The sequence below is a fragment of the Frieseomelitta varia genome, unplaced genomic scaffold (genome assembly GCF_011392965.1).
Source record: "Frieseomelitta varia isolate USP_RPSP 00005682 unplaced genomic scaffold, Fvar_1.2 scaffold_909, whole genome shotgun sequence".
NCBI classification, from domain to species: Eukaryota; Metazoa; Arthropoda; class Insecta; order Hymenoptera; family Apidae; genus Frieseomelitta; species Frieseomelitta varia.
Genome location: NW_025110711.1, coordinates 313532 through 336766, shown reverse-complemented (window position 1 = coordinate 336766; position 23235 = coordinate 313532). Strand labels below are relative to the sequence as shown.

At 31.0% G+C, this 23235-nt stretch overlaps 5 protein-coding genes across 13 annotated transcripts; 3 read left to right on the top strand and 2 right to left on the bottom strand.

The window, feature by feature from the left end:
- Positions 1–12: 12 nt before the first annotated feature.
- LOC122537437 lies at positions 13–8582 on the bottom strand. Of its 4 annotated transcripts, none has more exons than XM_043670587.1 (7): positions 8440–8582; positions 6787–7084; positions 6305–6698; positions 5898–6221; positions 5415–5817; positions 2752–3391; positions 13–1582 (listed from the first exon to the last, which is right to left on the bottom strand). In XM_043670587.1, the coding sequence occupies exons 3-7, from the start codon at positions 6620–6622 to the stop codon at positions 1522–1524; spliced, it is 1746 nt and encodes a 581-aa protein (XP_043526522.1). In that variant the 5' UTR covers positions 6623–6698; positions 6787–7084; positions 8440–8582; the 3' UTR covers positions 13–1521. The 4 variants fall into 4 exon arrangements, with proteins under 4 accessions (XP_043526522.1, XP_043526523.1, XP_043526524.1 ...); XM_043670588.1 differs by having other exon boundaries at positions 8349–8495; XM_043670590.1 differs by lacking the exon at positions 13–1582 and adding an exon at positions 1958–2127.
- Positions 8583–9182: 600 nt separating this feature from the next.
- LOC122537443 (mitochondrial proton/calcium exchanger protein) lies at positions 9183–13685 on the top strand. Of its 2 annotated transcripts, XM_043670599.1 has the most exons (8): positions 9183–9426; positions 9752–10209; positions 10299–10469; positions 10529–10843; positions 10927–11388; positions 11645–12082; positions 12147–12586; positions 13591–13685. In XM_043670599.1, exons 1-7 carry the CDS (start codon positions 9369–9371, stop codon positions 12558–12560), a joined length of 2316 nt encoding a protein of 771 aa, XP_043526534.1. In that variant the 5' UTR covers positions 9183–9368; the 3' UTR covers positions 12561–12586; positions 13591–13685. The 2 variants fall into 2 exon arrangements, with proteins under 2 accessions (XP_043526534.1, XP_043526533.1); XM_043670598.1 differs by lacking the exon at positions 13591–13685 and having other exon boundaries at positions 9185–9426; positions 12147–13435.
- Positions 13686–14180: 495 nt separating this feature from the next.
- Positions 14181–16104, top strand: LOC122537453 (MOB kinase activator-like 3). Of its 4 annotated transcripts, none has more exons than XR_006308626.1 (6): positions 14181–14412; positions 14625–14775; positions 14855–15082; positions 15157–15272; positions 15361–15580; positions 15775–16104. XR_006308626.1 is itself a non-coding variant. In XM_043670614.1 (5 exons), exons 1-5 carry the CDS (start codon positions 14362–14364, stop codon positions 15520–15522), a joined length of 708 nt encoding a protein of 235 aa, XP_043526549.1. In that variant the 5' UTR covers positions 14182–14361; the 3' UTR covers positions 15523–15670. The 4 variants fall into 4 exon arrangements, 2 of the variants coding, with proteins under 2 accessions (XP_043526549.1, XP_043526550.1); XR_006308627.1 differs by lacking the exon at positions 15775–16104 and adding an exon at positions 15680–15695; XM_043670614.1 differs by lacking the exon at positions 15775–16104 and having other exon boundaries at positions 14182–14412; positions 15361–15670.
- Positions 16105–16557: 453 nt separating this feature from the next.
- Positions 16558–19201, bottom strand: LOC122537424 (mitochondrial-processing peptidase subunit beta). Its single transcript, XM_043670569.1, has 6 exons — positions 19052–19201; positions 18256–18474; positions 17793–18178; positions 17370–17733; positions 17033–17287; positions 16558–16966 (listed from the first exon to the last, which is right to left on the bottom strand). The coding sequence occupies exons 1-6, from the start codon at positions 19118–19120 to the stop codon at positions 16826–16828; spliced, it is 1434 nt and encodes a 477-aa protein (XP_043526504.1). The 5' UTR covers positions 19121–19201; the 3' UTR covers positions 16558–16825.
- Positions 19202–19495: 294 nt separating this feature from the next.
- LOC122537418 (nuclear pore complex protein Nup107) lies at positions 19496–23163 on the top strand. 2 transcript variants are annotated; one of them, XM_043670553.1, is made up of 8 exons: positions 19496–19631; positions 19703–20240; positions 20320–20831; positions 20897–21134; positions 21216–22069; positions 22137–22454; positions 22535–22786; positions 22865–23163. In XM_043670553.1, the coding sequence occupies exons 1-8, from the start codon at positions 19629–19631 to the stop codon at positions 22964–22966; spliced, it is 2817 nt and encodes a 938-aa protein (XP_043526488.1). In that variant the 5' UTR covers positions 19496–19628; the 3' UTR covers positions 22967–23163. The 2 variants fall into 2 exon arrangements, with proteins under 2 accessions (XP_043526488.1, XP_043526487.1); XM_043670552.1 differs by having other exon boundaries at positions 19496–19634.
- The last annotated feature ends 72 nt before the right edge of the window (positions 23164–23235 follow it).

Here is a 23235-nt window from a genome sequence, read left to right as displayed (position 1 = left end):
CATACAACTTCAGCGTTTGCAATGCCTTTATTTGGTTACTCCCTTTGCGTACATTACTTCGCGCAGAGAATACATGTTTGGATGTTCTTTCATGGTTTTCCCCCCTTTTATTCTGTTAATTTTCTCCATATTACAATTCACTTATATCGTCACTTACGTTGTCGCTTCAAACAAACCTTCCTCGCGTCGCCTTATTATTACCACGTGTTCTCTTTTCTTTCTTTTTTTAAATAACATTTTACTCACTCTTTTCCTTCCGCTCTAAAAGGCATTCATTTTTTTTCTTCTTCTAATAACGTCTCTCTCACGTTTTCGTCCGCTTAACTTCGCCGTGATAAGCGTAGTACTTTTTTTTTTCTTTTTTCAAGTTATACGTTCCTTTTTTTTTTATATACATATATATTTTTTTGTTTTTTTTTCCTCACATGTATGTTTTCAATAATATTTTCCGATATCCTTTCTGAGGGAGTATTGGAAAAGCATTGGATACTCTGGGTTTCTTTAAAACATGGAATCTGGTAGATGATGGAATTAGGATAGAGGGGGATTAATTGTCTAGGATGTTAAATTATAATTAAGGGGATATAATTAAGATAATCCATTAATAATTACGAAAAGAAAACAACAAGAAAATAGAATAGTACTTCAATGGTTTTCGGTTTAATATCGTGCGGCACTTTTTTTTTAATCCTTTTTATTTATACTTAGTATAAGTACTCCTCCTCGAATTTTATTCATTTGACTTGCTCTTCACTTTCTTTCTTTTTCTAAATTAATTCCATTCTTTTTTTGGTATTTTTTTTTTTTCTTAGTTACATTTTATTTTCATTTTTCTCTCTCGCTTCCTTGCAATGCATCCAATGCAAACACACAATGAACGCCTGCACATCAGATGAGAAACAAAAAAAGGAAAACTGCACGCTACAATTTCTAGAAAAATCAGCGCACTAATTATATATTTATATATATCTTTTTTTTTTTCATTTTCGTTTCTTTCTCTTCGGAAAAGTTCACATAAAATTATCAACAAGCTACAAATGAAAACTCATTGACTACGTTCTCGATACTTTATTCCCTCTTTCATCGCTCGCGTTCTCATCGTCAAACGCTGCATGAACATGTACACCTTTTTTTTTTTCTTTCTCTATTTCGCTCGGTTTCTTTTTCTTCTTTTTATTTGTCAAAGGGTTAATAATAATAATTATCTAAATGAAGGTTTAATCCTTTCGTTTCGCTTTGTTAGCGTTGCGACCGTTATTTATTTATTTTTTATTTATTTGTTTGTTTGTTTTTAACTCTTTGTTCAACGACAACAGGGGATAAATTTTTTTTTTTCAATTAACGGCGCCATCTTGGATACATGCATAACAAATTCCACATGCCAAGAGGCCCCCCAGTGTCGTTTTACTTTTTTTTTTTTTCTTTGTTAACAATTTTCGTCCTCGTCTTGAGAAAAAAAGTATAGCTACACCTCAAAATCTCCAGTCATATAGCATTTGTAGCAGCTCATATTTATCCAGTTCACAAAGTCAATCGACGCAAAGTCGTCAGAGGCTGGCATCCAAAACTGCTACTGTGCCTTCTATCAGAAAAAACATATTAAATATGTAACGTTAATTGTAACTTCGTAAATGCGACTAAGTACGAGACAATATACATTCTACGTAACGTCAAACCGCGTGCCTCGAATAAAAATTCGACCAATGTAGTAGTGCATTGAGACTAGGGGTGTACGGGTACCCGATCCACATGAACTTTCGGGCTACTTAACAGGCTTCCAGGTAGCCCGGTACCTTCAGGTAGCTCGATTTCATCGGATTTTCAACCCGATAATTTCGGGTTACATAAAAAAAAACATGAATAGTGAGCGGTTCGCGACACTTTTATTATTATGTTACGATTTCAAAGTCGGTATTATACCTATATAATATGACAGGCGAAGTACAAATTACAAATGTTTCTGAACAGATTAAAATAAATTTATTTTAAATTGATATTCAAGAAACATAATTTTTCTTCTTGCTGCCGGCAATAATTGTGATCTTGTCGCTGTTACTATGTTTCCTGATGAGGAAAAGGGACGTTCACTTGTCATCTGTGTTGCGGGTATTCCCAACGCATTCCGTGCTAATATAGAAAATTTTACACTATTAGATTTATCGGACAGTCTAATAAAATCGAGCTATCCTAAAACTATCGGGTAGTTTGAGGGTTCATGTGGCTCGGGAACCCGCCCGAGCCCGTAATATCGAGCGCCCGATATACCCCTAATTGAGACCAATCTCACAAGAAGAGATGTCTTGCTCAATTAAACGGTCGTCAATTTCGTAACATATATTGAACATCATGTGATCGATTACGCGTATACCTATAAATGTACGTATACAACTTCCAATTTCAAATTATGTAACAACAAATATAAAAAAAAGTATTTCCTCAATGTTCGTAGTTCGAATAACATAATACGTAAAAAACAAAGATTTCAATTCGACCGTTTAGCCAATAATCTTTGGTTTTATTCTATGAAATTCTCCAGCAAACAAGAAAGGCGTTAATATTTCGTTATAGTAATAATAACAGGTATATAACTTGTCTTTTTGTTTGTGTTTTAATGAGGCGATTGTTAACTTATATACAATAGGTACAATAGTACAATGTAGCGTAACAAATAAAAAACAGAAAAAAAAGGAAAGAAAAAAAACAAAGCCATGGACACAGAGTGCGGATTCCTTTTCATGAACGCATCATTACCTTTTCCTATCATTGTGCAGAGGTACATTAGATTGTACGCAGCCCAGTTCATCCAACGTATCTTTCTCGACTTTCTCTTCTTCGCAAATAACAGTATCTTCCACTCCGTTCGGAGTACTATGAAAATTATCCTGTTCGGAGAGAATTCTGCGTTTGACCGGAGATCGAATGGGATCAGTTTGAACGCTCTTGTCACATTGACGCACCCTGAATTTCAACGTTAAATTCGAAGAGATTGGAGGAAGCGGTGAGTCATTCTCTCGATACTCCATGTAAGGACTCTCTCCACCAGGAAGATATAACAAGTTTCCTGACTCAGATCTGCGATATGCGACCCGTTCTAAAGTATTGTTTACAGGAAATGTTGTCCCATCAGCCCACTGACCATCATCCTTTATTGGACGAAAATGAGTGCGAGCGGAAGTGAGCAAATCTTCATCCGGTTCTGGAAGGCTATTTACCTTCAGATTTGAACGAGATTCTTTGCATGTTCCAATGGGAGTTTTACGCGGTGCGACTGGAAAGAAGCAGCTATCTGTCTGAGGACTGTGGCCCAAGGTAGCTAAATTACTACCAAGCTCTTTCCAATTCCATGGTCCATTCTTAGCCTTAGAAGGCTCAGACCAATTAACATTGTTCTCTGGAATAATACACAGCAAACATGCCATTAAATTTACGTTAACCAATTTATCTTAAAGGTAAATTAACTGTACCTTATTCAGGTAAACTAATTGTACCCTATTCAGGTAAACTAAATGTACCTTATTCAGGTAAACTAAATGTACCTTAAACTTAAACTTAAAGTAATAAAATAAATTTACCGTTAATGTCATGAATTTACAACCTTAGCAATTAACAGATACGGTCATTTGCAAGTACAGTCAGTCAAGAAAGTCTCCATGCACCGTACAAGAATTTATTTAAAGTTGCATAATTTTAAAGTAATAAATAAATAATTTTGCGTTATTGCATATGTTTACAAGCATGACATTTATTAATAGTGCAAAAAAACGATGTTACATTTATTTGTTAACAAATAAACGAACGAAAATGACATAACAAAAATGAGGTCAAAAAAGTCTCCGCACAGAAAAGAATTTAATTTGTTGTGTTAATGATTCAGCTGAATGTTTACAAATAATTTTTAAGAAATCACTCTAGGATCAAGTACGTATTAGTTGTTTAGCTGTCAGCAAAGATAAAAGACGTTTTCGCGAAATAATTTCTCCGAAATGGAAATACCAATTGTGATCCGAGATTTAATAGTAAAATTAAGAAAAGATGGATTACCCGTTAGAAAAATAAGTCAAATAGTAAAAAGGAAACATTCTTCAGTACAATATATTCTTGAGAAATACGAAGAAACTAAATCTATTCAAAATCTACAACGTACAGGTCGACCATAAAAATTAAATGCCAATCATAAACGTGCAATCTTACGAACAATTCATTGTGATCCACAAACGAGTGCACCGAAATTGACCAGTAATATAGAAATGACCGTAATAAAACAGTAGTGTCCGAAATAAGTCAAAATGTTATAAGAAAAGCTATGTTACAATGGTTATACAGCCAGGAGAAAATCGTTGGTAAGTACAGGTAATAAAAGAAAACGAATTTGAATTTGCAAATGCACACGTTAATAAGGATCAATGTTTTTGGAATAACGTTATATTCAGCGATGAATGTAAATTTATTTCGGATGGAAATATTAAAGTGTGGAGAAAACCAAATGAGCAGATGAAGCCAAAAACTTTTATTCTAATGTTTAAACACGGAGGTGGCAGCGTGATGATGTGGGGGTGTACGAGTGCAGCAGAGATTGAAAATTTAGTCTTCATTGACGGTATAATGGATCAGCATAAATATTTTAACATTTTAAAAGAAAATATAAAAGACAGTGTTAGAAAATTATATCTTAAAGGATCGTTTATCTTTCAGCATGATAACAATCCTAAGCACGTGGCTAAGAAAGTGAAGGAATGGGTGTTATACAATATTCTGAAACAGCTGCACATACCCCCATAATCTCCCGACATTAATGCAATCGAACATTTGTGGTGAGAAATAAAAAGAAATTTGAAAAAATACACGATTGAGAACAAGGAAGACTTAAAAGCTAAAATATTTTTGGAAAATATTCAGCCAAGGACAACGCAAAAATTAGTCCAAACAATGCCAAAGAGGATGCAAGAAATTATAAAATTAAAAGGAGGCCCAACTGACCACTAGTTGACAAATTATGCATAATAATACTACATGTACGGAAATTTTTTTGATTTACTTTTTGTTATGTTCGTAATTTTCGTTCATTTATTTGTTAACAAATAAATGTAACATCGTTTTTTGCACTATTAATAAATGTTATGCTTGTGAACATATGCAATAAAGCAAAAATTATTTATTTATTACCATTTCCTTTAAAATTATGCAACTTTAAATAAATTCTTGTACGATGTACGGAGACTTTTCTGACTGACTGTATATAAAACAAAAAGGCGAGAATAAAATGTACACTGCGACACGACACTGATATTCTACATCTAATTTGACTCTGTTATTATTTACTTACATGTCAGAACGATCTCCTATTCGTTAAATATATTTAAGTCAGTATTACTGTGTCGTGATACTGATAAATTATATATATTTGAGATACTAACCTGATTTATTCTTGTTACATTCATCCGCACAATCTTCAATGCTGATTAAATCGATGTCCCATGGAATTTGCGGTGAGTCGTCAACGATAGATTCCTGGTACGGCGTGTCAGTAGCATAGCCATTGTCTGAGGTGGATAAAGTAAAGGTTGTCTCGGTAGTGTCTGCTGGCCAAAGGGGTTCTGAAGGAATAGAAAGCGTAGGTGCTGCCCAGATCGAAGCTGTACCCCGTGCGTTGCCTGGTCCTGAATCCCAAAGTGCTTCTAAGCTCTGGTTAAATTTTGCTTGTAACTCTGCTAATTGCAATTTATCCAATTCCAATTCCAGTTCTTTTTCCCTCTTGCGTTCCATTGACTTAACAAATCCAAAACTTTGTTTTTCTTCCGATCTTTTTGAATCAATACTCTGTAAAAAGTAGATGAAGACTTGTTGTTAAAAAACTTTCTTGATATAACACAGTATTTGACTCAATTTTGGATATTTACAATGGACATTTTAGTTTTCTTATTGCGAGATTTATTAGCGTTCTTATTGTTGTTATAGTTGACTCCGTTGATTTTGTTATTATTGTTGTTATTTCCGAAATTTCTATCTTTCCTCTGAGAAAATTTCTTCAAAGTCGTAGGTTGTAACGCAGGAAATGCCGCGTAATATCTGAGAGCTCTGTCGCGAGGTGTAAGCGACTCTAAGCTTGTTTTATTTTCACTATCAGACTTCTTGAACTCTTCTTCTTTCTTATGTGAGCCGCCTCCTTCTAGGTCTCGAAGCTTCTTACACAATTCATCCACCAGCGTTTCTACCCCACATGTCTACACAATAAAACAATATACATCGTTGATGTACGTGTAAAATATATATTTGAAGCTTAAAATGACTATTAATAGCTACTCACATTATCAGCAGCACTTATTAAACATTGCACGACCGCACGTCTCTGCTCTCTGTTTCCTTGTGAAGGTAGTTTTGCTTTAGACCGGGCTCGAATGCGACGTCCTGTGTTTCTGCTCGTACCTGCTGGAGGGCTTAGGGCCGAGTCGGGGCAGCGCAGCAGACTGAGCACGAATCGCGAGTACGCAACAGGGTCGATACCCAATGCGTCCAAGCGTGCCTCAAGCCACTGGCGAAGCTCCTCCTCGGCCCTAGTACCAAACACTTCCCCTCCTCCAGGGGACGTCGCTATCCCAACCAAGTGCAATGCCGGATTCCTCATTTCCTTTTAATGAAGCTCCTCCTAGACCCAGGAACTTTCACAGACTTCACTACCTCCAGGGTGATCATCTTCTCTCCTTGAAAAGTAATATAAATTTAGTAAATTGCCCATTAGCTGTCGACACAATGAAAATGAATGAAAAGGCATGTAATAAATCAAATTACCTATTTACAATAGAGTTACTGTATTATATTATTGTCCTTTAATGTTTCAATTTTACTGAATCCACCACCTTGACATTTACTAGCTTGATAAATGTTCTTTTGTTTCTTTTGTTACTTTTAATTTTTTCTCTTTTAGTTTCGGTGCCCACAATCAATAAAGTGGTACTTCTTGAGATTTCAGTTACGTCGATATTAAAAATTATTTAGTTCTTGTACACAGGTGGTGGATATCTTGTGGAAATGAGGCTGGCAGGTCTTAGTGAAGGATAACAAATATAGTCTCCTTCCCATTTTGACACTGAAAGTTAATTTTTCAAATTATTTGTTTTTTAGACATTTTGAATGCAAATAATTCATGCAGATTAAAAAATACACGTTGTTTTTTGTTTTATTATTCTCATTTATTTATATGATCAAGAATGTCATTCTACATTTCATAGTACATGTATAAGAATAATCTATATACACGTATAATTTTTATTGTACAAACTAGATTTTACAAAAAAACTTCCTAACTGAAATTTTTATCATATTTCTTACATAAGCAGCACTAACTGATAATTGCGTGAAACTTTCACTTTCACATAATCCAGTATTAGTACTGAATATATAATAATTTGTGTATCATGCTATATATTAAACAATATAAAAACAGACAGTTTCTACTACGAACATTATAGATCAACTACACATACTACAAAAAATAAAAAGTGAAATGAGTCATAGATATTTGAACATAATTCTTAGAAATCAATCAGCGATTAACCAGACAAATATCAAAATATCATGTTAAGGGCTCTAGTTATTTTTATTTTATAATTTATAATGTATTATGACATGATACGATAGGATATGAAATACATCAAATAGTCAAAAGTAAATAGCGTTTCTTGAACCCAAATGAGAGCAATATTTACTGCAAACAATCACAAAGAAGATGATGCAAACTTTTGTCTTACTAAAGCACAAAGCCACATATATATGTATTACTACTTCAAATTCTTAAACATCACGTTTTATAACGTGTTCAAATTTTAGTATGCCGAGAAAGTTTAACATGAAAAAGCAGTTAGAAATCTAAAACGCAATTAGAATCTTTATGTATTGGAAACTATTGAATCACATTGTACGAATCGTGGAGCTAAGGTACATGTTCCACGTCTCGTGGAGACGGCGAGCTACGATCGTGCACAAGCAAACGAAAACAGGCTACGGGTTTCATCAGTGCGAATCGACACTTTCGTCAATGTTGTGAAAAGCGTTTGTCGTTAAATCGTGCGGGTATAAGCGATCGGGCATGATAGAATGAGATTTTCGAGATTTTCATGCATTATCAACCAGCCTCGTCCACTTGATAGATGTCTCTCGTTCTGGTGCACGAAAACAAACTGCGAATACGCGTATATAATGCTGCAGCTTGGCTGTCTACGAATTGTTGGCAAAGGCATTATGACTAAAGCAATGCGAATAACCTTGTCGATTGCGCTATGCATTTTGTCTGAGTCATAGTTCTATCGTCAGGATGGCAAACAACTGCATGACATTACGAAATAACAACAAACCTGATTTTCGTGCATGACGCACTGTCAACTCGTGACAAACATAGTAGCTGCCTCAATCATAATCAACGAAAATCTTGAAATTTTGACATACCTGCATGCCTCGAGAGATGATTTTCACCCCGGCCACTTCTACACACCCCTCTCAGAGAAAAACATGGCGGCTACTAAAAACTTCACTGACCCTTCACCTTCCTGGTGCTGGCATAGTTCTTGCACAAGACATCGCGGTTTGTTCGGAAATTAACCATCCACAGAGAATAAACTTATCTATTCTCTAGTCTCATTTTTTTCAGTTACGTTCGTAAAATATTTACCCAAATACAAGTTAACAACAATCGAATTAACAGCTTTTGTTTAGTATTTTACTTGTACGGTAAATACAGTTCGTAAACATTATTTTTATATCGTGTTGGTTTAATTATTGTCAATAGTGTGTATGGAAATTGTAAAGAACACATTCAGATCAATGAAGGAATTAATCAGATCCATTTAAATATTTCTCGCACGAGTTTAATATTTTACAGCTGCAACTAGTAATGAAACAAAGAAAAAATTTGAAGGATTCAGATACTAAATATATAAAATATTGTTATACTAACTAAATACAGAATGACACAAAGTTAATCGTATTTTATTTATTTACTAAATTATTTAATAGCAAATTTTTTATAAAGGAAGATTTATGCTGTTTAATTTGCATTGAAAATACTACCCATATGTTCTTAAATGTTTAAAAACGCATTGTAAATAATAAACAAAAATTGCTTTTCTTAAGAAATTACAATGGATATTTCTTTGCAAATATATTTCTAAGAGACGAATAGATTGAAACCAATAATTCTAGATCGGTATTAATTAATACACTGGTAACAGTGAAGAGTTTCGCATCTAGCTAATCATTATTCTCTCATCACTATGTTCAAGTTGGAAAATATGTGAAGGTTAGGTATTTTATCACATTGCGGATAAAACCGACATCAAAAGATTAGAAGAATTACCAAAAAAATATTATAGTACAAAATGAATTCTCTAATTCATACAAAAAGAATAGTATCTGGTCGCAGGACAGCAATTCGCCGTATGTACAATCAATTTTGTTTAATAATAAATTAGAATAATAATTGTAACATTTTCTAATACATATATTATAGATTGTACACGATATATTTATATAACAGGCGAACTTGCAATTACAGCTATTAATACTGGTGATAGATTAACATAAATTTTCCACTTTGCATTGTCATTTTTTTTATGATTTACATAATTGTTTAGATTGTAGGTTATGTTGTGAAATAAATATTTTAATATTATTACAATACATTTATTATCATTAAAATATTTCGAATTATATACATTTAAAAATATAATTCTAAGTGCTTTAAAAATTATATTTATTACAGAATATTGCTGCTTTAAATTATGGTCTAACACCAATTCAATAAATGGTAACTTAGCTTTTATTTATGTGGGTAGAAGAGATTCCAGAAGTAATAGATTGTTATTGCAATCAACGATAACAGAGAACTGCAATAATAGTAATTTACCATATGTACAATACCGTACATTTTTTATTACTCCAACATGGCATGGTCAAGAATCATCTTCTAAAGTAGAAGATACTATAAAGAACATCAAAGAACAAAAAGAACTCAAAACTAAAGCCCAAGACTCTGTTGTTCAGAGTGCATCAAAAGCTGTAGAGAAATCAGAAAAGCTGTCTATATGGCAAAAAGTAAAAGGAGAAATCATACATTATTATCATGGATTTAGGTTGTTGGGTCTTGATATGAAAATTTCATCAAAGTTGATATGGAGAATTTTGAAGGGTAAAGAACTCAGTAGAAGAGAACATAGACTTGTAAGTTATAAATGCCTAATTATAATTGATAATTCTAAATTATTTTCATTTAATTGTTTTAATAATCTTTTTAACATAATTATCTTTAGCTTATAAAAACAACAGGAGATGTATTCAGACTTATTCCTTTCTCTGTTTTTATTATCGTACCCTTCATGGAATTCTTGCTTCCAATTGTTATTAAAATTTTTCCTGGATTATTACCATCTACTTTCCAAACAGCAACGGAGAAGGAGGATAAATTAAAACAAGCACTAAAGGTATTTTTTCCATAATTTTTTGTAACAATTCTTTCAATGATATAATTTTCGAATTTCAGATAAAAATTGAAATGGCAAAGTTTTTGCAAAAAACATTGGATGATATGGCAGTGCAGTCATCTGACTATAAATCGAAAAAAGCTAAAGAATTTGCCGAATTTTTTTATAAAGTACGATCGTCTGGTGCTGTAGCCACTAATGAAGAAATCATGCAATTTAGTAAACTTTTCGAAGATGAGATTACATTAGATTCTCTCACTCGACCGCAGATAGTGGCATTGTGTAGAGTACTAGATGTACAAACTCTTGGAACCTCGAACTTTTTAAAATTTTTACTTAGAATGAGACTTAGAAGTCTCACTGCAGACGATAAAGTAATTATTATGTATATACATATAATTTATTTTTTTAAGAGTAGTAATAATGCAGATATAATAACAATTAATTATCTTTATAGCTAATTGAAAAAGAAGGCATAGATTCACTTACTAGAAGTGAATTACAACAAGCTTGTAGAGCCCGCGGAATGCGAGCGTATGGATTACCAGATAGCAAATTAAAGGAACAATTGTCTCAATGGTTGGATTTAAGTTTAAATAAAAAAGTACCACCTTCATTGTTACTCCTTTCACGAGCGCTTATGGTCCCTGAAACGATACCTATGTCAGACAAATTAAAGGCTACTATTTCTGCCCTTCCTGATGCTGTTGTTGCACGAACTCAAGGTGCAATAGGAGAAAAAGAGGGTAAAATGGATCACAAAACGAATATTGAAATTATTAAGATGGAAGAACGTAAAATCGAAGAAGAACGACAAGAGAAAGAACCGCAAACCGTTTCTTTCCAAACTCATAAGACAGATGAAATTACGAATTCAGATGTAAAAGTGTTAGAACAAGCTTTAGATTCTCTAGGAAAGGTATGTAAAAATTATTTGTCATTGTAGTAGCAGATTACTAGATAAAAGAATTAGAGTAGTAGGAAAATTATTTTTCATTGTAGTAGCAGATTAAATATAGGTATTAGGATTAGAGTAATAGGAAAATTATTTTTCATTGTAGTTGCAGATTAGATATAGATATTAGGATTAGAGTAAAAAAATTACTTTCCATTGTAGTAATAAATTAGAAGGTTTTGTTGTCTTTAAGAATATATATATATTTAATTTTCCAAAGGGTAAGGAAATGTCTGTTGAAAAAGAAGAGTTGAAAGAATTAAAGGAAGAAATGGCCGAGTATCAAGAAGATCTTAAAGAACTTGATGAAATAAAAGCAGCTGCTAAAGGTCAAGAAGATATAGACAATATTAAAGTATCCAAAGGTGCAACGCGTTTGTATAATAAAGTAAATAAGATGATTAAGAAGATGGACGCGGTTTTGACACAACTTGAATCTGAAAAACAAATGAAAGAATTACAAAGGAAGACTATTGTAGATAAAGAGGCAACAATTTCAAAAACTGCCGAGGAATTAGTTAAGATAGATGAATTAATTTCAGTAATTAAAAAAATTCAAAATGTACCTGATGAACATCGATTACAACGCATAAGCGAAATTTTAGCAAAAATTGATGACGATAGAGATGGAGCTATAAAAATTGAAGATGTTTTAAAGGTATGTATATAATATAGATTAAATAATGCAATAACCAAATTTATTAATTGTGTATGATTTTAAGGTATTAGAGTTAATTGGCAAAGAAGATATTAAGTTAAGTAATAAGCAAGTAGATGAATTGCTTGAATTGCTTAATAAAGAAGAAATCTTAGAAGAAAAAGAACAGAGCGAGAAATTGACAGAAAAAGAAGCAAGTGAACTTAAAGATGGAAATTGTACTGAGACAAAATATGTTTCACCTAAATCACCAGTTCCTGCTACACCGGTAACGACTGAAAAGAGTTTCGGTAAAGAAGAATTAGAAGAAGCTATCGAAGAATCGAATAAAAATTTTGCTACACATTCATCTGAAGAAGAAAAAGAAAAGTCAACTGCAGTTCTTAAGAGTAATTCCAATGACCCAGTCAGAAATCCTCCATTGACTCCTGGTGTTCCACCGCCTACAAAAAATGCGGAAGGCTCTAAGCAGCTATAATTATCGCACAATTGAGTATGACTAATGTATGTAATTATGAATACAATCTTTTTACTGGGTACTAATTTAGAAGGCTATTATTCTCTAGAGTATATTTCTACCTCCAGATTTGATATTATTATGGATTTCTTTTTTTACAAAAAAATTTACATAGTAGAAAAAGTTTGCAAAAGAAACAATTGTAATAGTTTCATATGTGTAGTACGCACTTTATGGTAAATATTATTATGTCTCATGTATAATATTTGATTAAGGATAAACATATAATTTTTATATTTATGAAACTAAAGCAGATTTTGAATTCTGAAGACTGTGATGCATTTAGTGGCATCAATATATTATTTGCTCTATGTGTTGGACACAGAAAACAATATTTTTCACATAAATTTTTAATTAATGTAAAGTATGCTTTTTAAAATTGTATGTGACAATATTAATGTTACTAATATCAATGATTAGTGAAATATAACAGAAATATACAGTTTTTATTTCAATGAAATCTAATTCCTAATAATATTGTAATACCATAAAGGAATCATTCCATCTGTTCAAATATTGATTATTATTACAGAATTATATAGATTATAGGTTCTGTTTCGTTGTACAATAGAAATACGCCTCTTTAATCGGTATTAAAACATGTATATGTATAAATAGAATAATTAATTACTAAGTACACAACAGAGAAAACTAGCGATTACGTGTATGTACTGATTACATAAGATTATGTAATAAAGTGTAAAATATTTTAATAATAAGTACTGTTCATTATATGGAAAATTGTATATTTTAAAATTAAATACTTATTAAATGTTAATCACGATTGAAAGTAAATAAAATATTATCTTTATTGGAAATAAACTTGTGAAACAGTATTAAGATACAATTTTTACAATAATTACTAAATAAGAATAATAAAACTATAGGCATTTAAATATGTTTACGTGATAATATATGTATATTTGCACAAAAATTAATACACACATACATATATATGTATATATTGTTATATAAAATTATTTTATTTCAGGTACAACATAAATGGTAATGATGCCCGGAATAATTTTTTTAATTTTATGCATCAAAACTGTCAGTTTATATAATAAAAGTATTTCTGTACAATAATTATAGCAATCTCTTTTGGTATAATTAGATTAATGTATTTCCTATTATTATATTTTATATTCATTTTTTCTTACATCTTTATTTAATATTTTATATCAGATATAAAAAAATAAAATTTAAAAAACCATTTATGTATACTAATGTAAAAAATATTAATTTTTATTTCCTCTAAAATATTGATGGTTTACATCTGTAATTTGCAATTTAAATTTGCTGCTTTGTAGATTGTTCTAAATTTTAGAAATAATTCCTATCTTTATAATTATTATTTTATTTAAATTATTATCATTTTTCTAAAATCTTGATTAGAAATATTGAAGACGTTTTAAGATTACTATAATAATATGAAGTTTATGTAAAAATAACACTCTAGAAATATATATCTAAATATAAATGGAGTTTGAACTTATTAACATTTATACTGATAAATTACTTATATTTGACTTTAATACAATTAAAAATTTTTTTATAAAAACATATATATTATATGTATGATAAATACTTCGATTTTACATCATTCAAAAATTTATAAATAAAAAATAAGAAAGGTGTAGTAAATATTTGTGTATGATACAAAGTATTGTGATATATGTAAGAGGACAAAGTGAATACTTTGTACTACCGGCTACCTCGCTATTTGTAAAAGAGGTGCAAGTTTTTTGTGTATTTAATCATAATGACTGCATTAAGTGGTTTTATGGAATTTTTTCAAAAAGGGAAGGTGAATGTAAATTTCTATTTATATTATATTCTTTTAAAATGTAATATAAATTCTAACCTAATATTACCGATCAGTATTTTGTATTAAATCTATTTAAAATACGTAAAGTTATTTGCTTTTTCTTCAATTACATTTTAATCCATATCGCGTTAATTTACTATATAAATATTTTAAAAAAAATTGTTTAATAATATATTTTAAATTATTTGACGTTTCAGACATTCAGGCCGAAAAAAAAATTTGCTCATGGAACCTTACGATATTCTTTGCATAAACAAGCACAAGCTTCTTTGAATTCAGGAATTAATTTAAGATCTGTCGTAAAATTACCCCCTGGAGAAGATCTAAATGATTGGATTGCAGTTCATGGTATTTCAAATTTTTTATTGATCTATCAGAAGCTTAAAAGGATATGATTTTTATAAGTAATAATATTAATAAATTTCAGTGGTGGACTTTTTTAATAGAATAAATTTGATATATGGTACTGTTTCTGAATATTGTGATTCTGCATCTTGTCCAACAATGAGTGGTGGAGCTCGCTTCGAATACTTATGGGCAGATGGAGAAAAATATAAAAAACCTACTGCACTGCCAGCACCACAGTATGTTAGTCTTCTTATGGATTGGATTGAAGCACAAATTAATAATGAAACCATTTTTCCTGTATCAACAGGTATAAAGTTTTAAAGATTTAAATATCAATTCACTTATTTGATAACTTATTTGTACAACAATTCCTTTTTGCAGATGTACCATTTCCAAAAACTTTTGTACCACTGTGTAGAAAAATTTTGACACGTTTGTTCAGAGTTTTTGTCCATGTTTATATACATCATTTTGATCGTATTGTAGCAATTGGAGCAGTAAGTTTCATATCCTTGCTCAATAAAATATTGTTAATATTTATTAATTATTAAAATTAAAATATAATTAAAAATGTTTGTATTTCAGGAAGCACATGTAAATACATGTTACAAACATTTTTACTATTTTGTAACAGAATTTGAATTAATAAATACAAAAGAATTGGAACCACTGGCTGAAATGACTTCCAAAGTTTGCAAAGATACTGCGTCACCAACGCAAACAACAGCACCAAGTAATGCTAGATAGTCATGAGCTTAATACATAAAGTCATAACCAAATTAGAATGAAACAGACTTGTTTTAATGTAAGTAAAACAGCTAATAATCTTTAAATTTCATTCTCTTGTACGAAATATTACAAAATTCTTATTATCAATATTATATTATATTATATTATATCGCAGGATATTTTTATTACAAAAAGATTTTAAAAATCAAAAAGTTTCATTAAATGTTTTAATGCGTATAATACTTTTAATAAAGTATTAAAAATATGTAGGGAATGTTCGCTGGGCTGGGCGGCCCAGAGCCAATAAACTCATAAAAATAAGATGAGGGACACATCCTTGCGCAGTATCGTTAGGCTCATAAAGTAATTGCGAATATTACTTTATGCGACTGACCGGCCCAACGGGGTATCTAGACCTACCTTCCTAATCACATGATGGCATATAAACTCCCTCAATTTTCTTCTGTTCTGAAGCCGATCTACACCGTCTCCGTGTGCAAGACCCCTCCCGAAAATACTTAAATATATCTCTTCCTAATTAGCCATATTAATGTATAACGAATTACATTAGATTTTGAAAATTCACATTTTATGAATAAATAGTCATAGCAATAATGTTTTTATACTTATATGTTTTAAATGTTAAAATTAGTTTATATATTTTTAAATGTACAGATAGCAAATTAGTTTATATATTTTTAAATGTAGTGTTCGTATTCAAATAATTTTACACTTCGAGTTTTATAAACATTATTTATAGAATTATTTCATAAAAATATATAATTGTACATATAATTTTGCGCTATTAAGATATTTGTGTAATATTCTTCTATATTGTATTAAGAATTACAAACATTTTCTAATAATATTGTACTAATAAGAAACATAGACATCGTACATTATGTAAAAAAAAGTACAAATCTAAAAAATAATAAAACACAAATCAATTTCCATTATAAAAACTTGTTTATTATTTATAAATAAATAACTTGATAATTAATGGAATAATTTATTTGTTAAATACAATGTTAATGCAAATTATAAATCAGAAAATAAATTTTTCGAGGATAAATTTATTGAAGTCAGATAATACATGATCGAAAATGTACTATTTGTTGATGATTAAAATAAGACTACAAAAAATATCACATTGAAATACAAAATTTTTTTGTGTAACTTCAATAATAACTATGTAACATTGTTGTAATTTTATTTTATAATTATAAATAGTTTAAATTTTTATAGTCTCATTTTAATCTAATTTTTTTGCTAAATTCTGTGTCACTTGTTGTTTGTTCTAAATTTATTGATGGAAGTATGTTTACAATCCTAATCTGTACATGCCAGCACGAATAATATTATAATCTTGTAAGTTTTCAACTGGTCCAACTGCTGCAATTACTGGACACTGATCATAAATATATTTCATACCAATATCATGAATATTCGAGGCAGTTATACTCTGCAAATAATTTTGTTTATATAAAAACTGTATTTCAATCATAAAAAATATTTAAATATTACTTACATTTATCCTAGCTTCAAATTCGTGAAGTGGTATGCGTCGGTTATAACAAAGCATTTGTCGGCCAATATCTTCACAAATGGCAGTTGTTCCATCTAATTGAAGGAGCATATTTGTTTTAAGAATGTTCTTCGCGCGCTCTACTTCTTTTTCAGTCACTGACGTGCACAATCGCATCCATTCACGTTGCAAATTGTGTATAAACCATTCAATTTCCATTGGATCAGATACAAAGTATACACCCCAAAGACCTGTGTCCTATAGAGAAGATATTTCATATTAACATATGATTAATATACAATATTAATATAATGTAGTAACATAAGTTAATAATAAATACTTGATAACAAGTATTGAAACTTTGATAACTGTGGCATAGTTCATCATGTGCAGAAGCTTCAGCTAAATAACTTATATTGTTTACACCTCCTCCTTGGCTACGATCCCATGCTCCCATAAGGGTATTCGCAACCATAAGAGGAATGTTATCTGGATCAGCCCAACCAGCACCTTCAATAGCAATGGCAACATGTGCGAGAGGAATACTATCATCGCGAACTCTTATTTCTGATCCTGTGTAACGGCATGGTGATAATACAGGAGGAATTTCATCATAGACTGGCCCTTTCATTTGACCAAAATGTTTTTCAGCTAATTCTACTAATGCATTGTGATTTACGCCACCTGCACCAGCTAAAATGAATCTGTAAAGATATAATAATATTTAGTATGTACAAAAAAATTTGTGAATAGATATAATTACCTAGGTGGACCATAATATTGTTTAACATATTGAACAAGATCATTTCTTGTAATTTTTTTAATATTATTAGTGGGGCCAAGGATTGTTCTTCCTAGTGGTGTACCCTGATATGCACTGGCATGTAAATGATCAAAAACAACTTCTTGTAGATTTGTTTCAACTTCTTGCATTTCTCTTAAAATAACACCACGTTCCCTTTCAATTTCATTCTCACCAAGCTTTGAATTTTGAATGATATCACTTAAAATTTCAACAGCTTTTGGAACATCTTCTGCCAGACATTTGGCATAAAATACTGTTTGTTCCCTGCTTGTGTATGCATTTAAATGAGCACCCATATTTTCAATTTCTAATTCTAAGTCAGTTTGCGAACGTTTAGCAGTTCCCTATTTATAATTATATTCTTACTTTAACTATTATTTTGAACAATCTGTTTCAATTAAACATAGACAACATTATTTACCTTAAAAGCCATGTGCTCCATAAAATGGGCAACTCCATTGTTTTCATCAGTTTCAAAACGACTGCCAGCATCAATCCATAGTCCAACTGTGGCTGTTGGTGCTCCACTGTCTTCAGTGGCAACTCTCATACCACAATCTAAAGCTGTAACTTGTGTTGGTGGTTGATTCAGCAATATTTCTTTCAATGATGTTGATGTGGATTGCCATTGCTTTGGTACCTGATATAAATATATTTATATAGACATATAATGGAAAGAATTATAAAAGAAAAAGAAGTATAAGAGAGTAATTTCATTTATTTTATATCGGTTCATTTTATTCGATGAATATACTAAAATTGACTAATCTTAACTGAATTAATTTTGTGAGCTATGATAATAATTAAAGGACACAAATTGTAAGTTTAGTAACATTATAAATTGCAAAAATGTAATTAATACGATCGTTATTATCAATTCCTGCAAACATATCTGTCAAAACTTAGGTTTTCTGTGTTTATAACGTTACTGTACAAGATGAATTATACGCATTATAGGGTTATGATAGTTTAATATAAATACTCCCATCATAGTACTCGATTTTCTGAAACTTATTTGTCTTTCGTTAATAATAATTCATTATGTTTCTTTTGTTTCTGCAAACATTCAAAAAGTTCATTCTTATTACGTAAGTAGTAAATGGATTCAATAGTTTTTCATCTTTAGAAAATTATATTGACTTGAATGTAGAATTTGAGGAATTGTTCTGGTATCATCTAACAAAGATGCTATTGTCATAAAATTTTAATTTTAGTACCTTTACAAGGCTGGTATTGTTGGAATAAGCCCGCAGTGCGGAGCTAACTTTAAGCAGACGAGTCGCCATTTCTTGAAGTCTCCGTAACTGTACAACCTTGTGACAAGTATGGTGGAACAGTTCGTACTAATGCTTGGAAATAATTTCGACACACTTTTTTAATATTATATATATACGTATATATATAAATAAATATTAACGAAACAATACATGAAAATCTATATCCACTATGACAGTAATTTAATTGTACATTTCGTATAGGGTAAAATTAACAAAAAGCCGATCATTTTAAAATAGAATATTGATAAGGCTATTATTTGATTGCATTTTACAAAATCTTTATACTATTTTTATTTTTTAATATATATTAAATATCGGAAAAGAAAATTCAATCATGTTGAATATTGCATATTAATAATATATTATGACGTATATATTAAAAAATGTGCGTTTTTTACTAAATCATGAACTTTTAGGACTATTGATCTAGGGAATTTTCTTGGATTGAAATAATTCCCTATCTCGTTGTCAGCACTTACTGTAAAATTCGAAAACCGGCACGGTTGTCAAGTACTTCATGGTTGTAAATATTAGTGTTTCCTAATGAAGTAATTAATTTTGTTTAAACTACATTGTTAGGTTTGTTGTTAGATCTTTTGCCTTGGTTTGAAAATGAATACCATGAACAGTACTACCGAGAATTTAGAGCGATCTATACAAATGTTTAATCAAGAAAACGCTCAACGAAGATCATTTTTGAGGTTAAGTGGGAAAAGCACACCCTCCAAGAGGTTATCGTTACAAAATACCAATTATTTACGAAAAGACTTTGATGATTCTCACCAATTTAATGACGTTAATAGTCCAAGAATGGACAAGTCATATCCTCATTCAAGATTGATTAAGGGCCATGATCTTTTGGATATTGATACTTCATTGACCCTCACTCTTCATGAAGTACGAGATATAATGGCTGCTTCAGAAAAAAGTGAATTTACTTTGAGAGAAATGATGGAAGACAGTACTGCCACTGGCATGATTTTGAAAGCGAAAGAACCTTGGAAAAACATGTCTAAACTTTTTTATGATTTTTTACATACCATGCAGGTGAACTACTCGGAGGCACAGGTGTTTGACACTATTGCAGACTTTATACAAAACTGTACAGACACATTAGATATAATGAGAGGTATATAGAAAATTATGATATGTATATTAACTTTATATCACATCTTTTGTGTAATTATATACACATTTTTATCATTTAGGTATGCAGTCAAAGGTAGAAACCACCGAAATATCAGAAGAAGAAATTTCTTTAGAGAATGAAAGGAACACATGGAGGCTTGTTTATTGTTTGTATCAAAATAGAATAAATAGTCTGAATTTTCCAACTCCAATGGAAGATGATGTAGAGAATTCCAGAGATGATGCACAAGAAAGAAATATATACATATCAGAGAAGGTTGTAGTAGATAACATGTTTAAAACAGAAAGCTACATCAGAGAATATCAGTTAATAATTGACTGGATGGAAAAGAATGCATTGGATCAAGCAGATAGATATCCAACCACTGAACATTTCACAGATAAGACACTTGCATGGGAAAATACTGTGAGACAATTATTAACATATAAGGACAAAGAACAAATCCCGTTTCATTCATCTAGGCCATTGGTCTCATCTCTAGATCCAGATGCCCCAATAAGAGAAGGAAAACCTCTGCATGATTTAGATAGGGAAGATGATGCAAGATTGGAAAAAAGAATGTTTATAGAGGTACAGATCTGTAATAAAACAATTAACTAAAAAGGTATTTAAAAAAATGTATTTTATTTAAACAGGTTCGTTGCGGTCGTTTACAAAAAGCACAAGCATTAGCTGAACACTGTGGGCAACCTTGGCGAGCTGCTTGTTTGTTAGGATGGATACCTCATCATGATCCTAACTATTGCGATACCGACTATCAAAATGATCCTGATTATAAAAGATCATCTGATTCCAAATTGCCTATTGAAGGAAATCCCAATAGAAGCCTTTGGAAATTATGCGCTTGGGAACTTTCCCAGGACAAACGCGTAGGTAATGATTTTTTATTATTTGTACTATAAATTTATCAAGCTATTTGTGTCATAAATTTACAATCGAGATTTTTGCATTCAGGTCAATTTTATCGCACCATTTATGCTAGTCTTTGTGGAAATCTTCAACAAATGCTACAGGTGGCATCTTCTTGGCAAGATGCACTATGGGCTTATATGAAAACACTGTTAGATATTAAAGTAGAGAGGGAAATGAGAAATCTAGTGGTAAAAAGTTTCACAGACATGCCTGACGACTACTGGAAAAATGAAATCTCGTTGAAAGATGTATTTAAAGAACTTCACGCATCGAAAAATCCTGATATTCGAGCACAATCAAACAAACCAGATCATCTAATTCAGAAATATTTGATATTGGATCAAATACCAAAATTGATGGAGGAAATAGAGGACATGATAAATATGAAGTCCTGCGATCCTCATTTTTTAAGGTTTTTAACGCATCTAATATGTTTCTTTCGCCAAATTGGAAAAAATTCCAAGGATAGAATTGGAGATAAAGTTATATTGGCATATGTTCAGGTTTTAATTGAAATGGATGATCCGATTTTGATCGCCTTTTACACAGCTATGTTGCCCCAAGAACTTCAAGTAACAAATTATGCTAGTTATTTGGAAACTATAAAAGAGTACGAGCAGCGAAAAAAATGCTTAGCCGCGGCAGAAGAAGCTAATCTAAATGTAGAGGCAATTACAAAACTAGTAGTAGAAAGTATACGCTCTAAAAACATTGATGTAGATCCCACTGACTTGAAAGGTAATTTGACTGACGCAGACATGGACAAGATTAATGCATTGGATTGGTTAATATTTTATCAAAGTCAACGAGAAGAAGCGTTGTGGCAAACCAATGCTCTTATAAGGTATTTTTTGACAAATGAAAAAATTGACGCTGCCAGAAAAGCTTTCAATAAGGTATGAAACTAAATAATTCGTTATTTTTCAATTGTTTTTTAATCGAATTGTTTGTTAAATCTTGCAGATTCCAATGGATTCTATTGAAGCCATAATGACTGAATATCCAACGATAGAAGGTACTCTAACAAATCTAACAATGACAAATAGTCTATCGAAAAAAGCGGCTTCCACAATTCGGGAATATCTTTGTTATAAGACCTACCTTGATGCTCAAGAAGGCTTTTCCGAATGGTTTTCTCATTATCATCATGGAAAACCTACACCATTAGAAGAGCTACCTATGTACGCGACGTTCACCGAGAAAGTTGCATATGAACATAAAAAATCACAATATAACGTAGAAATGGAAAGATGGAAATCTACAATGCAACATCATACAAAAGTTCGTAGAAGAAAGTTTAATATAACGTTAGTACGAAATAAAAATTGTTAAACATTTCTTCAAAAGTATTAATCTTACAGGCAGTTAAACAATTATTGTTTAATGTATTGCTATTTCCGGATGGTGGTTGGTTGGTTGATTCAAATAATAATAATGATGAACCGTCTACACCGGAAAAACTGTTTCGCGAGTATCAAATGGAAAAGTTACGGGAACTTTGTATTCCAAAAATTACGCTTCTTTTGCATTCTGTGATGTCTGAAATGAACGAACACGCCGAATGCATCCAATTGGCAGATATTCTTGCCTCTGAACAGTATCAACTTTATAAGGTATATACTGATATGCGCTGTTTATATATGATCAATAGATTAAAAATAAAAATAATAAATTACTTCGATTTATTTCAGGTATTTCAAAAAGGAAGATTACGCGATGTATTTAAGAAAATCTGCGAGTCTTCTCTTATTCTAATGGATCAAAAGAAAGATCCTTGGGGGTATCCAAAATGAATTTAGCGAAATAAAACATAGCTAATATATTTAATTGTACATGTAATACGTGTTGAAATTTGAAATATCGGAGAAATGTATAGAAAGTTTCTTTCCCTTTTTTATAAAACCAGTTTATTGTCAACCACAAGAAGTGAATATAAAATTTGATACAATGTTCAATAATTCATAATCATAATATATTATATACCTCATGATTACTTAGATGCTCCTTTTACCCAATCATTAATGTAGCGCTGTCAAAGCTGTAGATTTAACGCGTGAAATAT